The sequence below is a fragment of the Ixodes scapularis genome, unplaced genomic scaffold (genome assembly GCF_016920785.2).
Source record: "Ixodes scapularis isolate PalLabHiFi unplaced genomic scaffold, ASM1692078v2 PGA_scaffold3__209_contigs__length_174095766, whole genome shotgun sequence".
Lineage (NCBI taxonomy): Eukaryota > Metazoa > Arthropoda > Arachnida > Ixodida > Ixodidae > Ixodes > Ixodes scapularis.
Genome location: NW_024609868.1, coordinates 126,807,171 through 126,824,178, shown reverse-complemented (window position 1 = coordinate 126,824,178; position 17,008 = coordinate 126,807,171). Strand labels below are relative to the sequence as shown.

The 17,008-nt window shown below is 44.8% G+C and overlaps 2 protein-coding genes across 2 annotated transcripts in view; one reads left to right on the top strand and one right to left on the bottom strand.

The window, feature by feature from the left end:
* The window catches only part of LOC115323582 (nose resistant to fluoxetine protein 6), a 54,462-nt gene extending 43,637 nt beyond the window's left edge, over nt 1–10,825 (top strand). The window contains exons 12-15 of the mRNA XM_029983959.4: nt 679–802; nt 2,469–2,655; nt 6,163–6,305; nt 10,472–10,825. Coding sequence (XP_029839819.3) covers nt 679–802; nt 2,469–2,655; nt 6,163–6,305; nt 10,472–10,774 — 757 coding nt within the window. The 3' untranslated portion in view covers nt 10,775–10,825. The remainder of the gene's footprint in view (nt 1–678; nt 803–2,468; nt 2,656–6,162; nt 6,306–10,471) is intronic.
* A 2,546-nt stretch (nt 10,826–13,371) lies between these two features.
* The window catches only part of LOC8028941 (nose resistant to fluoxetine protein 6), a 100,885-nt gene continuing 97,248 nt past the window's right edge, over nt 13,372–17,008 (bottom strand). The window contains exon 15 of the mRNA XM_040501944.2: nt 13,372–13,591. Coding sequence (XP_040357878.2) covers nt 13,373–13,591 — 219 coding nt within the window. The 3' untranslated portion in view covers nt 13,372. The remainder of the gene's footprint in view (nt 13,592–17,008) is intronic.

Here is a 17,008-nt window from a genome sequence, read left to right as displayed (position 1 = left end):
GGTCCTGCAACCATCTGTTAAAGTGTTACTTTATATATATGTATATATATATATATAAATAAATAAAGAAGGCCCTCACGAGTAACAACTATCAAAAAAGGTTTGCCCTTATTAGCTGTGTCAGGATGAGGCGATGCGAAACGTTTCGGGATTGGTAGGCCCTTCTTCAGTCAATCGTTCTCTTTTTCCTTCTCTGAGAGAACGAAAAAGAGACTGGCGACTTAAGGGACAGGGACAACGTCCTCCGTGCGGGAATATTATCTGCGCAGGTCGCATTTTCGCTGAAAATAAACTTTCCCCCCGGATTATTGGCCGAGCTTGTTAGGTGAAACGCGATGATTGGCGTAATGCATGCTCTGCGTGGGAAAGTGGGCGATAGGGGCTTGTTCATGAACATTGCGTCGATTGTTCCCACAAATACGGTTACCGACCTTCAGCGTAACATCGTTAGCGCGCTATATGTTAAGTTTAAGTTCAGAGACAGTATACGCTTCATAAAGTAGATGCATAATGAGTGGAGTATAGTGTGTGACAACATTAAGAAAAAAAAAAAGATTCCTTTTTTGGAAGAACTTACTGGTAATGTACCGGGTATGTGAAGAAAAAAGAAGAGATGTGTAAAATGAGTACTCTGATATGATTTTAAAATAACTAACGTTTTGTTTCTGTATTTTGTAGGTTTTCAAAGCATTTGCTGAGTGAGCTATACTTCCGACCATACACTCATTTTGGGCCATTTTGCCTGGGCATTGTGGTCGCCTATGCTTTCGTCTCCAAACTGACGCAGCATAGTATAGGAAAGGTATGTGGTCCACCTTGCTTATTTGTAATAAAAACAATTTATGTGTGTCTTAACTGTGCAACCAGTATCGCAGGACCAGCATTTCACAGTATCGCACAATAATAATTTCATGAATTAAAAGATAATCTAAAAATATAGATTATCAGTGACTGATCGCCTATCAGATGGTCAGGTGCTCAGGTGGCCCGCCTTCTGTTCACGTGTTTTGGCTTTTTCCTATCGGCACCTGTGGATGAAGTTACGTGGTCCGCCGCCAGGAGCGACACTTTTACGTTATGACGTCACGCCCTGATGGCTGGTTCGTGTGACGTCATATCACGTGACAATGATGCGTTGGGTTTCTGAAGTCGTTTTCCGACTCTTAAAGTATAAAACCACGACCACGACCCCTCTGTATTTTTAACCCCTTTATTTATCATATTTTTCGTAGTTGGAAAATTAAGATATATCGCGCAAAACCTCGAAAGGTCCATACGCACATTCGCGTTTGACTGCGTTTGTGTGCGTTGAGGAGTCCTTGCGGCCAGGCGCCGTCGCTTGCGGTACGACGCGCACCTTCCCGCAACGCTCGGTAGCGCGACGCAGGCGAGTAGAGACTCGCTCAACTTTCCGAAGCGTTGCGGTGCGTTCGACCAATCAGAAGCCGAGAGAGGAGAGGAGGGTGACGTGTTCGCTCGCACCACTAGGCCGATTCGGCGATCCGGTTCTCCGCTCTCTTGCTTTTTCCTTTCGGAGAGCGTTGGGGACTGCTTTTTTCAAGGACACGATGTTCAAGCTCGACAAAATGTCGGGGAAGCCAGCGGGATTGTGCCAAGATCGAACACTTCGCCGCTGTCGCTGGGCGCCGCCATATTGCCGTGTATTTCGCTTACTATTGACGAGCCGCTCGCGACGATAGCGCGTTCTTATTGGCTCTTGATTGCGGTTGACTACGTGTCAGCGCAATTGTATTTACAAGCTTGCCGTAAGCACTTTTCGCAATGCAACGCGTCCGCTTGCCGCTACGGAACGCACCGCGCTCAAACGCAGATGTGCGTATGGACCTTAATACTGGTTCTCGTTTCAAGAGAAACACACAGCGTCAAGCACTGGCCGATCCCCTCCTTTGCTCTTCCGCCAGCTCGCGGGGTCTGTCTTCGAAATAAAGGGATGCGCTGGGACTTCCGGTGCTTCGTCGAGCCTATTGTAAGCCGCTAACCAATTGACTGGACTCGAGTTAGAAATGAATTCTAGGCAGCTCTAAATTCTTGCGTCACATATAGGAGTATCATCAGCTCCTTCCTGCATTAGTAACTAAAAGGCCGCCATTGGTACAGGTACTGCAGAACATATATCATTTCTCAGATGGTGACGGGGTCGGCCGGATTGAATTTCAGACAGGGCCTATTGCCAAAGCAATCTAATGAAAAATCTCGTCTGTACTCCGTTCACCCGTAAGCTGACAGTGCGGTGGGAGATACGTACTCGATTGACCAGTCGTGTGCGTACCTTTCGCCACGTGATTTCGCTCCCGCACTTGCTGCCAGACAGAATGTATGGTCAGGTGACGAAAGGAAAACGGGTGATTGGTCCGGGGTGTACGTAGCTCCCACAGCACTGTCAGCTTAGCAACGAACGGAGCACTGACTCCGTACCCCTTAGCACAAAATGAACCTTCCCACCCCAGGTGTTCCAAGCAGTGTGCTGGGCGGTGTCCCTGTGCTCTGGCGCTACCATTCTGTTCTGCACCAAGGAGTGGGGCAGCGGGGACGTGCCTCCCCCCTGGGTGTCAGCCGCCTACGCCGGAACGCACCGCCTCGTCTGGGGACTTTGCCTCGCCTGGATCGTGGTCGCCTGCGTCTCGGGTAGAGGAGGTTAGTGCGCCTAGATTTTTTAGAGTGTTTCCAACTGCGCGATAGGGGTCCCGTGGTTTAGAGTCCGCGTTTGCAGTACGAGCTGCGAGGAGGTAACGGAAGCGTTGGTCGTCTGCAAGGGGCTCCACCTTTCCGCCCACTCTCTTTTTCACCGCACGACAACGCAACACATGCACACTTGCAACCAGTCTGCCCAGCAGGCGTCCTCTATTAAATTACGAACGCTCTCCATACTTTTAGCTGCTCTCTCTTTCTTAAATCTAGGCTCTGTTGAGGAGGTACGCGAGCACGACGCTGTCGTGTGCAGTGCGCCACCGCCGTTGCCCCATACCACGTAGAGGACAAGGCATGCGCCTATCCTCTAACGTCATCACTGGTTGGAGTCCACATGGCACCGACTGTATTGCGTCTGCGTCGTTACGAGCGTGTCTCGTAGCATCTCGCAAATAGAGCGATGCTAGCCTGCTATATTCCGTTTCACTTTACAATAAACCAACCCAGAGATCGTGGGTTCAATCCTCACCTCTGCCCGTTTCGATCTGGATGAGCATCGTACCAGCCTGCAGTCGTGTATCACTACTTCGTGGTGCACGTTAAAGACCCCATTGCTAGCGGTTGTACTGCACGGGCTAAATTTCTTATCTACAGCGTGCGACTCGTCCCAACTTTGAAATGGCTGACCAACTACACGCTGTCTAAATATCCACATAACTCCACTTATATTACTTACGATAAACCGCAATAGACCCTGCGGGATATCCCAGCCGATCGAGCGCTGCGACCGTTTCACGGGACTGATACAGCTCAGTCGACACATTTAAAACAACACTGACACCCCCAAGAAATTGTGTTCATGTTTTACCAGGCAATCTATTATAGTGTCAGAAGAATGCCAAATCAATATTTTGGCACAGCGTCACGTATATTAAAAAAAAAAAAAAAGTAAAAAAACACAATTGCTCGAAACCGAAACCGAAATCGGACTGGGGAGGAAGAAGAAATATAGAGGACAAAGTTTCCAAAAATCACATGGCTGTGCAACTTTTTTTTTTTTTATTCAACGTATTTACAGTTTTTAAGAAGCCACAAAAAATGGGTATCATATTTTTTGTCCATCTTTAGTTTTGGGTGTGTGCCATTGATGACCCACGACTTCGATTATCTTTGGTGGTTGTGTCTAAACCACAGAAAACGGGCCGCGACCACGGAGAAGAGAGTGAGCGTGACTCAGACCGGCCAGTTCTTGAGCGGCAGTTTTTGGGCGGAAAGAAAACGAATTTCGAGCCGAAAATTGTGTTCTGGGTAGATGAACTCTCATATGTCGTGTACGAATAAAAACATTGGCTAGCATAAACAGCGTCTCAGTATCCCTTTAACTGAGCGCTATCATTATCTGGAATCTTGTCGGAGGCGAACAGATTGACTGTGCATTCAGACTATTGAAAAGCATTCGACATATCACACCTCACTGTTATTACACAAATTAGCATTCTCAAACATTAACCCTGTCATCTTAAAGTGATAAATGTGCATACGTTTTTTTTTATATATCAAATGCACATTAAAAAAAAACTTTCAGAAATTCCACTCTGGTGAAGAAGGAAGAGCGGCGAAGTTGTACTATGTGCCACCATTTATGAGTAACGGCGGCAAGCCAGTTGTCTGGTTGCCACCATAGATGCACATCTATAGTGGCAACCAGACGCATAGATGGCGGTAGCTGTGCAGAGGGTTGTGTCGATATTTATATTTCCACGGACACGAAACTGGGGAAACTGATGTAAAAAAAGCCGTCGAAGCAACACAAATTCGGTTTGTGCAAGTGAGTTAGACGGCCAGGCGTACATCGTGTTCAAGAGAGAGAACACCACTAAAATATGTCTAATTAACCAAAATTCGCGAATTACTTTTTAATGAACTCTGAAGCAATCAATGTTGCAGGCCAGCCGAGTTTTAAAATTCTGGATCGATCAAGCAGTTAGTGTTATTAATTGTAAAACTATGTTCTGTTAAACTGTCGATACCGAAACCAGACGTGCGATGCCCGCCGCAAAGACAACCCACGTTTGATGCCAGAGGGCCACGTGTTTTTCAGTCATATCACGGAGCAAAGCAGAGCAACTTGCCGCGGCCGGTAAGCTGGCTTATCGCTTTGTAATTCGCCAGCCTTAGGGCACCGACTGCAATCAGCTCCGGCGTGCCATGACGAAAGATAGTGAACGAAATTTCGTCATTAACATGTGACCATCCGGCGTCAAATGAGGTTTGCCCTTTCGGCGGAGGTCGGCGAGTTTGGTTTTGGTATCGACAGATTTTGAGAACGAAATTTGACAAAGAATAACTCTAACTGCGTGAATGATCAAGGATTTTTAAAAACTGGGCTGACCTCCAACATTGATTGATTCCATTTCTTCAATAAAAACATGTGCCCTAAGACGTCTAATTGAAAAGTAATTTTTTCTTGTTAATTAGACATCGTTTAGTTGCATTCTCTCTGGAACATAATGTCCGGCTTACCGTATAACTCAATTGCAGAGATCGCATTTGTATAGCTTTTTTTTTTTGTTTTTATAAAAATCTGTATTCGATAAAAAAACATTCTGTATATATTCTTGCGTCGCCAACGCATTGTGTCTTAAACGGTGAAACATCTACGTTTGTTTACGTTGCATCTCACGTGCCGCAAGGTTCCGTGTTGGGGCCGTTCTTATTTTTAATATGTTTTGTGATATTACGGTCGGCATGAGTTCAAGGGTAGCTAGGATTATTTACCGACCATTCTGCCATTTACAGATGTATGCACATAACTGAAGAGTAGAGCTCCACGGACTTGCATGCTGGCTTGACCAGAGTTATACCATGGAGCAATAAGTGAAGATCGTGGCCAACGCACACGAACGAAGCGAGAACAAAATACACGATACTCAATAACAATTTGAACAATTTGAACGAAGTAAAATACCTACAATTAAAACATCTAGGTGTTACTCTTTCTGCTGATTGTACTTGAAACGCACAAGGGGACGATGTTACGAAGCCCAGGCAAGCACATGGATTTCCGCGCTCGTTAGGAGGCGTTGCAAGATGCGCTTGCGGCAAAGCGGGCGCGAGGGCGCCGTGTGGATCTACTGCAGTTGACCTAAGAGTAAGCAAGGCAGAGGACTTGTGTTCTATAGTAACACACGAAGTAAGAACGCCAGGAGTGTTTTCCAAACTCAAGTCCTCGGCGCGGGCGCTCTCAATATGCACGAGACATTGAAGCTCTGTCAGAGGTATACGAAGCTGGCTCTGGAGGCGGGACAAACAAAAGCTCCTCCCTGCCATTTTCACTTTATCAGTGACGATAGGTGGCACTGGTGAGCAGGCACGAGCGGGGCAGCGCGACACGACTTGCCCAGACACGCTGCTTTAGGTGGTTCCCCGCGGTCTTTTTCGTCTAGTGTTCGGGTCCGTTGTGTGCCTGTTTTGAATGCGTTTCAAGCTATACCTTATCATATACCCTCGCAGGAATCGTGAACGCCATCCTGAGCACCCGTTTGCTCGTGCCCATCAGTCGACTGTCTTACTCCATCTACGTGCTACACGTCCCGCTCGTGTGGCTGCGCATGTGGACCATCAGGGAGCGGATCCTCATATCCTTCATGCCCATGGTAAGACCTCTCAAAACAAACTGAACATTAACATTGGGAATCAAGGAGCTGTCGTCTTGCCGATAGAAACAAATATTCGAAAGTAAATGAAACAATTATACGTAAGAATAAAACTTGAAGAGATACCGGAGCAGACGCCAAAATCCTCTCAACGGTTCTTTGAGAGACACCCGGCACACTCTAACAAATTTGCAATGCCTACTTTCCTGCAAAGCATTTCGGAAAGGCAATGGGCTAAAAATATGTTAATGCGAAAGTATTAACTGTCCCATAGAGCGAAGCCGGCGTTTTCTGTAGCAGCGAAGCGGCGTCTAACTTCCTATTGGCTGCGACGCGTCATGTGGCTCCATAGCAACGTCGTCATCGTTGCTAAGGAGCCAGCCGAACTGCCGGCGGCGCAGGAGGAAAGAGGGGGGTGGGGGGGGGGGGGGGGGGGGGGAGTATGCGCTGGGGGGCCTGACGTTAGGCTTAACGTTACGCTTTGAGGTCTAATGTCGTCAACCGTGAGAGGACACGTGATTTCAGCACGGGCCTCGCCGAGCTTCGCACTTTCGCCGCTGCCTCACCCAGCGGCGCAGCAGTCACCAGCGAAAGCGGATCGCGAATCAAAGCGTCTCAAGCGGCAAGAAGCATCCGTCGGTGGCCGCAATCTCGGCTGTGGCGAAACGTGGCCGTCCACACCAGCACTCAGCGGCGTTGAATTGGACATGAATGGTTTCGCATTCACAACTCATAAGAAGTGCTTAGGTGTCCCCGGAAATTTTTTCGAACTTGGAAAAACAGCGTGCTGAGACAAAGAGCTCGGCTGAACGTTCCCAGTGTGAGAGCGCAAAGAAAGATTTTTTTTAGACCCAAACATTTGTTCAGCCTCCTCAGTTGCCGAGTTCCCTCCTTCGATTGCAGCGAATGGGTCTCTCAAGTGCTTTGCGGAGGAGGAGACTATCCAGATCTTTTTCGAGTACGTGTCCTCGATGACTTTAAAGTGATAAGATTGGCTCATTGTCCTGTTTCAGGAAAACGCGACAAAATAGGGACAGCATCAAAAGGGCACACGTAGAAACAGTACGCGTCAAAACAGCACATTAGAAAGCGAGCGTTAAAAAGCAGAGCTCGTGCCACAACAAATCAGCGACGCAATGTCCCGTATGAATAATGTCGCGCTTAAATCGTGTGCTTATTCAAGGACCTCAGCATCATTCAATGGGGAACATATATGAACTGCGTAAATATGTCTCGTTACATATCTTGCTAGTATTAGGCGCAAAACATTACTAAAATATTTAACGGAATATATTTCTTTAACGCCTTTGCCAATAGGTTAATTTCAGGCATTCCTATATTATGCATATTGTAGAAGGAAGTCATTCGGTCATCTTAGTAGCATTTGGGTTCTTATAGAATATATACGGGTACTTAAAATATTCTTCGCGAAATCTATGTTTATCCGATGTCACTTTTTTGAACTTCCCTGCTTTTGAGACATTCGACGTTTCTCAATGTCTACTTTTGTAAAATCCACCTCTCCGAAAAAAAAAAAAAAAGTTTGACTATTAATTTTTTTATTTTCTTAAATCTATGATAAAAATAAATTATCTAGACGCGTATCTAGGACAACAAAAGCCAATTGAATTAAGAGTAACATTTATGGAAACCTCCGTGATTATAGCTTTCATCGTTATAAAAACGCTGGCTATGCGCATGATGCCCAAACTTTAAAGTTTAAGCTCGTAAATGTAAAAATTAAAATCCTGGTCTGGGGGGGATTTGATCCCGTGGCGTTTCGGAACTGCAGAAACATTGACGGATAATACTGAATGGCCATCCAAAATAAGCCATGCTTTGCAAATCGATCGTACCATGTTAGAAAAAATAGACAGTGTTCTCTTATTAGTAAAAGAACTTGTTGTTGGGCTAATTGGTGTTGACTGTACTGAACCATAGTTAAAAGCGCTAAAAAAAGACGTACACAGTCAACACCAACTAGCCCAACAACAAGTTCTTTAGCGCCCGTGTTTGTCTTCTATCTTATAGCGCTTTTAACCATGGTTCAATACATTCTCTTATTAGGACCGCTGACGGGGTCTTCTTGATATTACACATTTTGTTTTGTTTTTGTCACTGTAATTTTCAATATCAGAGCTTTGCGAACAAATCTGAATTGACAAAACATTTAGCACGGCTGGTTTTATCTTTTGTTTGTTTCGTCTGAAAACATAAAAAATGTAACCAAAATGCAGCTTAGATAAAGGAACAAAGCAAAGTGTTTATTTTCCTAACCACTAAAGAGTTTTCAGCTTAGAAAAGTCAATAGTTTGCCTCGATCATTCTGACCAACCTGGAAAATACAGAATATGTCGTGCGTGTAAGATGCGTCCGTTATGATTTCCTTAGCTTGGTTGCCGGGAGCTTTTGGTGGATTCGGATGCGCCACCCACACAGCAGACTCCTGTGATCTCCGCGTTTCGCCGGCATGATCAAAACAACTTAAACTTTGTTCTTTTTCTTTAAGGACTAGAGTGTGTCACAAGCATATTTTATTGAGAAGTTGTCAGTGGCTTTGGTGTGTTCGTGTAGGCCCTTGAATTCTCGGTAATTTTCCATTTTAAGAGCCCCTTGTGGCGACTGAATAGGACGATCTCACTAAGTGCTCGGCGCCAGCGTGACGCCGCCATAACTTTAGTTCACAGGAAGCAGACGGCCGTGCACGCGAGGGCTCGTGCCTTCTCGTGCTCTACACACGCAGAGCTCCAGCGAGGTTGTCGCACGTGCCTAAAGACTAAAGTTCCCTCGATGCATTGCGGCAGCGGCGGCGTAGTCAAACTGGGTGGTGAGATTGGTCTATTTATATGCGAGGGGAGGAGGTTTCTCACGCCCTGTACTCTACTAATTATTATTTGTTTAAAGTTCCGACGGTCATAGGCCCGCTGCGCTATCCCCTGATACGTAGTGATTCGCACCGTGATGTCTCGAGTTCACGTGTTTTTTGGGGGTTTTTGCTGGAGCCAGCCGCGCGCGTAGGCGGTCGCCTGCGCAATATACTACAATTCACTTTGACCGCAGACGACCCTATAAATTCGACTGAGTCAATAAAGCATTGCCAAAAGAGCATCGTCACGGCACTAACGATCTCTGTCGGTTTGCTCTCGCCGACGAAATTAATCGCACGCAATAAAGACGTTGTGATCCTGCGCTTTTGTCTCGCGTGCTTGGTTTAACCGGTGATGGCAAACCCACAAAGCAAACGAGCGCCGGGATTATGCGGTTCTTACGCCGTTAAATTGGCTCCACTGAATAGTAACGTCGGCTGCGATAGGATTTAAGTATAATTACGTTGGACTAGTAAGTATGACTCGCCGACAACGATCGCCTGCGGACTAAGTAGGATGGCGTAAGTGTATGACTTGCCGCCAGCTGTCACAAACTCAGTATGCTGGACGAAGTATGACTTGCCGCCGACGGTTGCCTGCGGACTAAGTTTGCTGAACCAAGTATGCTCGACTAAGTATGACTCGCCGCGGACAGTCGCGTGCTACCGCAGGCGACCATCGGCTGCAAGTCACACTTAGTCCAGTGGCTTGCGCTCTCGTTCATCTCCGGCCTATGACACCAAAAACAAATGTCAAACTGCGAATCGCATGGTCCGGATTTTGATTCCCGCTGAGCTCCTTGGTGAATCTGCCTGTTTTCAATTGTTTGTTCCTATTAATGATTATGTATAAATTATTATGCCTTCCATACGCTTTGGGTGCTTATGCATTGCCTGCTACCGGCTATTCATAATTTTTGTTGAATTGGCCTGCGTGTACCGCTGTTTTGTCACACTTGAGCGTTACACTCTGCCATTAAATCCTGCCTATAAACACATTTCGTGTTAAAAGCACATCCTGGAACACTCTCTCCGCCGATGCTGAGTAGGGTTCCTACTAAAACGGAAGCCTAATTTATACGATCTTTGCAAAAAAAAAAAAACTCCTTTTTTTACAACGTAACTCATCATAGTACTATTCCCCAGAGGCTGGGGCTTACAAAGAATACGAAAATATGTCAGTGGTTTATCATGTTCTAGTCTTGGGAATATCACTATGGTAAGCTTCCACCATCTTGCCTGCGCAAAAATTTAATTTCCGAAATTCTTCTTATTCATAATTTTTTTTTTTTTTTTTCAGTTTTACAACGGCATAGGAACCTTCATATTATCCCTCGTGGTTGCTTTTTTCGGCACCCTGTTCTTCGAGAGGCCACTCACAGCCGTCAAAGACGTGGTCTTTGGTTTTTTTGCATCCCTCGGGCGTGACGAGAAGGGAAAGCTGAGCTCGGTGAAAGAGACAACGTTCAACACTGTCTTCCAGACATCCTCTTCGTCGGACCCTATCTTCTCCGGGGAGAGCGTGGCCAAGGTTTCGCATTTTTCCACCGGGACATGCTCGCCACCGTTGAATGTGAAGGATAATTTGACTGTTCGCTTGTAAGAAACCTATTTCTCCCTGCTCCTGCTTTATAAAACGTTTGTTCAGTTAAAACAGATATTTTCTCTCCTAGCTTTCTTATGGTATTAAAAGCGAGCTAATAAAAAAAAACGCATCTCCACGTGATGAATGATGTTGATTGGGGCGAAGCTCTGGTGGTGCTTGTCTGCGTAGACGCTGAGCCGCAGCATGCCGAGCCTTTCGTTCGCTTTTATCCATGTCACGCTGCGGTCAAATGCTGAAATGCGTATATAACCACGTTCCATACCACATATTATCTTTCTGACATGGATGAAAACGAACGAAAGGCTCGACATGCTGCGGCTCACCGTCTAAACAGACAAGCATCTACCAGAGCTTCGCCCCAATCAACACCATTCACCACGTGGAGATGCGGTTGTTTTTTTGTTTTTGTTTTTGCCCTACACGAGCACGGGAGCACGTGCTCGTGAGCACGTGAGCTCACGAGCAGGAGCACGTGCACCCGACGGCGGACGGACATACGGACATGGCTAGCCCCTATACTCTGTTTCATACTTAGCGTGCAACGCTGTGAACGCTACTGGCGCGAGCGTGGGGCTTGATCTCGTTGATCATTTGCACGCGTTCTCGCGCAAGCAAAACAATAGGTGAAGTCACGCGCTCGCGCCAGTAGCTTTGAGAGCGTTGCACGCTAAGTATGAAACGGAGTATAAGGAGCTTCGCCCCTAAAAAAGCTAAACCACGGTGAGCTAAACACAATTTTCAGAGACTCTGCGACCGGCGAAGCGAAGTGGGCGTTCTCTCCGGCATTTACTCTCAAACGCGAACGGGCCGCACATGCACAATGGCGACAGGGATTTCTGTAGAGCGGAGCGGAACAATTCAACATAAGCACATATAAAGGATGGCGAAACCAAAACGATGTGCAAACGCTTCTAATAGTACTTGTTTCGTATTATTATTTAAGAGTAACGGGCCTCTTGCATTCAAAAGAAAGAAAATGAGTTTCTATGGAGCGTTTTTCTGGACCCGCTCCGCTCTACAGAAATCCCTGTCGCCGCTGTGCATGTGCGGCCCGTTCGCGTTTGAGACTAATTGCCGGAGAGAACGCCCACTTCGCTTCGCAGGTTGCAGAGCAAACTGTAAGTACGCGTTCTTAGCGCCATTGCGTGGCTCTGTAGACGGACGCTCCAGCTCGACCCTCATTTACGTTTCTCAGTCAGCTCTGCGTAAAAGAAACCACATGCGATAGTGCGATAGCATTTCATTCGGCAGTCCCTCCCCCTGAACATTCTCATCTGTAACACGAAACAATTTGGTACCTTCTCACATTCTACCTTTTTTAAAATTTGTTTCGCGGGTTACCGCGTAGGGGGTAGAAATAAAGGCGTGGTGCCCGACAAAGCCTCTGCCCTCTGAAGTTCAGCAGCTCAAGGTAGGTACATAAGGAAATTTCGCGAAGCGTTACACAATAAAAAGAAATACCAATCAAAGCAACAGGGGAAAATGTACATGGTAAGAAAACACTATAAACGTTAGCAAAAATGTTAGTCGTGTAAATACCAAAAAAACAAAAAAACATCAACACTCGACTGCAATCTTATATAGCTCTGACATGTCAGCAACAACAACAAATTCAGATGACATTACACTGAAAACATATTTCTTTAAAATTAGCTATATATAATGGTTACGTGCTTGGTGCAATAAACTATCCAAATGAAAACACGATTTCATCACCAACCAAGAACCTTCAGCAGTTACTTTTAAAACGTCAAAACGTATTAATAAAGTTGATGTCCAAATCCGTGCTATTTAGAGTTTTAGTTGTTTCAAAAGTTGAACTTTGTCGCCCACAGTTGGTTCTTATGGCCGGTATCCTTCGCTTTGGGATTTGAGCTGTCAGTTTCTGTGGTGCAATGTCTATTTTTATATATCTATTGTAAAAGTCTGAAGTAACATACGTGATCTGTTTTAAGCATACAATATTTTACTAAGAGCCGCTGCATCCTTATATTTGTTGTATCTTTAAAATGTTCGCACATCCGTAAGACTTTCTTTAAACGATTAACCTTTTCTCTATCGCATCCCCTCTTTTTTTCATGCGCATGCGCCGGTTGTTGGCTGCTCCACGTGTGTCATCAGACGCGTGACACGCAGTTGTCTCGGGGGACGCGCATCTCGCAGTTGGCTCTGCTGTATGATAGAAGTCAGACGATCGCTGAAAGTGACGCAGTCGTCCTCACAACGCCTCGCAAGATAAAAAAGATCACTGAAGAGGACGTTGCTGGACAGAAATGGCGGCACACTGAAGCTCAGCATGTTCGTCGTGCCAATCAAACGCAGGAAAAGAAAAAAAAAAACAAAAAACGTTTGACTAGGAACAACGAGAGAAGCAAGGTGTGCTCGATCTGCTACGACCGAGGGCAGAGTGGGGGAACAAAGTTCTTCTTAATTTAATCAGAAAACTATCGCCTTCTCAGAAGAAGCGTCAAATTGCTATTGCATCTCGGCGTAGTCTGCAGCGTAGCAGAGCAGCAACGCAGCCCCGTTTTATTCTGCGGTGACAATCTAAAGCGAATAAAAAGGAAAGCTAAGTAAATCCAAGTGCGAGAAAGTTCATAGCCGCTCTTTTTTTATTTCTTCTTCGCCGTGTGGGTTGGAGCAGGTAGACGAAGTGGACAAGGAGGACTTGGCTCTGTCGTCGTCTCCCTCGCGGGGCTTCCTCCCCTTGCGCGTCAGGGTGTCCCAGAGCCACACGATGGGCTTTTCGAAGAAGATGGACGCCACGAATCCCAGGATGGTGGCCAACACGAAGCTGGAAATGGCCGACATGAACTGAAAACAGAAGGAGGAAGTGTTGAGCGTGCTCCCACTATTTGCCTTCTGCGCGCTTTGTTGAATTTCCTGTCGAGCTTGTTCTGGGCATACCCTCTTTTCTGAGGAATATTAGACCACGCATACGTCCACGAGTCAGTGTCATTGTTTCGCCTGGATGATAAGCGCTCGAAAAGCCTCGGCATTCACGGGACGCCTTCTTGTTGTTCGTTGCGCACAGCGCATGCTCAGAATCAGCTGTCACTTATATTTTAACAGCAACAAACATCTTTATTGGGACGAATGAAGAGCTATGCAGGTTTAACCCGCACACCATCCAATCGGGGTTGTGCTTGTTGGCAGGCGGCACATGACAACAACGAAATAAATGACTTTGAAACGTTTCAGAAACCAGGGTCATCTTTAAATTAAAAAGCGTTCATGCATAATTTTTTTTGGCATACGAACAATAAAATACTGTACGAATTAAATATATAAGAAACTCTACATATTATAAAATAAAATGGAACTATAAAAGAACACGAACTTTCATTCGTTTTTTTTTATTAGTAAGAATAACATATTGGTTTGAAATCTCACAGCCTGCTATCTTAATAGGAGTAAGACATAGATGAGGTAAGCAGCTAGCTATTGAGTACTAAGCAAAACACCGTTTTTCAGCTGATATCGGGTGCGGAAATTACGGTACTCTACCCACTTTACGCTGGACTACGGTACAGCTCTAGCACGCACGCTCTTCACATCTCTCACTCTTAGCACTATTTAACCATCATGTCCCCATTTCCAAGCAAGGCAAGAGGGTCTAACGTGATATTTTCAACATCTTGATGGTTTTCATCGGTTTTGGGGAATTTCCATTCTGAAGTTCTCTTCAACAAACGTTCAGCGTATTTCTATTATATTCGAGCATTTTATGGTACGCGTATTCTTATGAGGCGACCATAGTGCAGAGGTCTGCGACGGATTTCCACTAGCGGTGACCTGTGGTATCGGAGACCAGCAACATCACAAAAGTCAATTTTCTTCAAAGTTATTTAGCGCTATGTTTCGAGTTCGAAATTTGGTCTTTTCTTGGGCCGCCTCTGCAGAAAATATAAGATAACAGTACGCATTGATTTTAAGATCTTTTTCGTCTAGTATTAAAATTTCACCCGCGATCGCGCAATTTAAAGCGAAAAGAACATATTTCACACAATTAGCAGGCGCTGAATTCCTTTGCAACCTGAACGAACAAAAAGCAGCACGAACAGTGAAATGCTCGTGCTACCTACTTACAAAACAAGTTACTTCAGTTATGCTTTAAGTAGCTGTCTATATTTCTGCAATCGTAGTCACACGAACACAAGCACGCGATAGCGCGTTTTTCACCGCGGGCGTGTGCTTGGCGCCAGTTGGCGAAACTATTCACTCACGTTGGTTCGGAAGCGTTCATGTGATTATCGAAGTACGCTACTATGTCGGAATGTGCCTCAGAAGGACTATCTGTTGAACTTGATAATTTCGTACACAACAAGCTAGTATCGTGAAAAATGTCAACATTCATTTTATTGTTTAAACGCGCGGCACAACGATGTCTTGTTTAAACGAATACCTTTGTCACACACACAAAAAAAATAAAAATAAAGAAAGCGTCCGTAATGTTAGTTGTCTATATTAACGAGAAAAACACGCATGTATTTACCCAGATCGCCCCGAAAATGTCGTCAATATAGTGGATTATTGATATTAACTAGGTGCGTAATGGGACATGACAATTGATAAAAGTGGGCTCTCAGTGCAAGAAAGGATTCTAATTTTGTTTCGTATTCACTGAAAATTAGGCAATACATAAAGCAAATCGTCTAATGAGTGCCTCTTCATGTTACTACGATGCAATATGCGAAAATAGAAGTTACCGCCTTCTCTTTGTGAATTCGCGTGAGCTCGATTTAACGTTACAGATTGTTTCTGCAGCCTCTCGACAGACTAGCGCACCGTGTAAGAAAGAAAGGGGCGGTTCATGTTGCTTACCTTGGAGTATGTTTTCAGCGTTAAACAAGCGGGCCCTTTGCAGCATAAGTATTTTGCAAAGCATTTCCTGTGCTGTAAGTTTTGCATGGAGATACCCGCGAGGAGCAAGCAAACCAAGCTGCAAACTTCAGTTTCAACTTTTTTTTTTATCACGGAAAATTTTGATTGGGATTATTTCATTCGGATCCCGCCTCAGGTATTGCCATTGACCAGGGATGGGCAGTATTTGAAATACGTATTTCAAATACTTTGTGTATTTTGCATTGGTATTTAATTACAAATTGGGTAATGTATTTGACATGTGTATTTAAATACTAAAACGTGGGTATTTCAAATACAATAATACAATTGTAATTAAATATAATTTTCTGGGCCAAAATACATCCCTCAAATTTATTGTCACTGTTTAGAGCAGGAAGAAAACTATGTTCCGCACCGGAATGCAGTGTGTCTCAATCAAGCACAAGCGTTTAGTGGCTTTGTGATTACGGTGCTAGTCCAGGGCAAGAATAGTGACGAAATCGACGTTCACAGGGAGACTGACTAAATAAATGCCGGTGACAACTTGTGATGCTTTTCAGCCTGATTTCCATCCATATTTTTGCCTGAAACATTCTAAATGCGCGGGTCGTCCAGATTTTCGAAACTGGTGCGAGTTGCAACAATAAAAAATTCTCTAGCTAGTGCTGCGCGTCTTGGTCGTCTCGGTTCTCTGTTGGTCTATACCAAAATGTAATCAACAAAAAAACCTGCTTGAAGTTCTGTACTTTTTCACCTATTACGTCCAAGCTGATTACAATTTTTTTATTATATTTCTATTGCGTAACTAGAGCCTCACAGACCAACTCCCGAGTGTGCGATGCAAAATTAAAATGAGATACCCAGAAACCCGTTGCAGGGGCCCTGAAGTCGCTGACGCAAATTTTGAGGAATGTATTTGGAAAAGCATTCTGAGGAGACCAAATACATTTGGTTGTATTTGTATCTTGTACTTAAATGCTTTTTTGAAAATGTAATTAGATTTGTAATTAAATACATTTTCACGAAGTATTTTGTATTTGTATTTCGATACATATTTGCATGTATTTTGCCCATCCCTGGCATTGACAAACAATACGTTTTTTTAAGCAACAACTGGTCCTATGTGACGCCCTATCCCGGTGCGCTTGATTTCTAGAATATCTCGATTCTGGTGATACATTTAGTGTATTTATATATTTATTGACTAGAATGGGGTGAACGATGTGACAAGAAAGTTTTGGCGAACTCTGTTTACTGCAACAAAATAGTGGTATTTGAAACTTGCTCCGTCACAAAAGCATGATTTCAAGTGCGCGCCCGAAGTGATACAGAAAGGGTATTTACGGGGCTCAACATTGTTGAACGTTGTTCGCAGCGAATGATCAG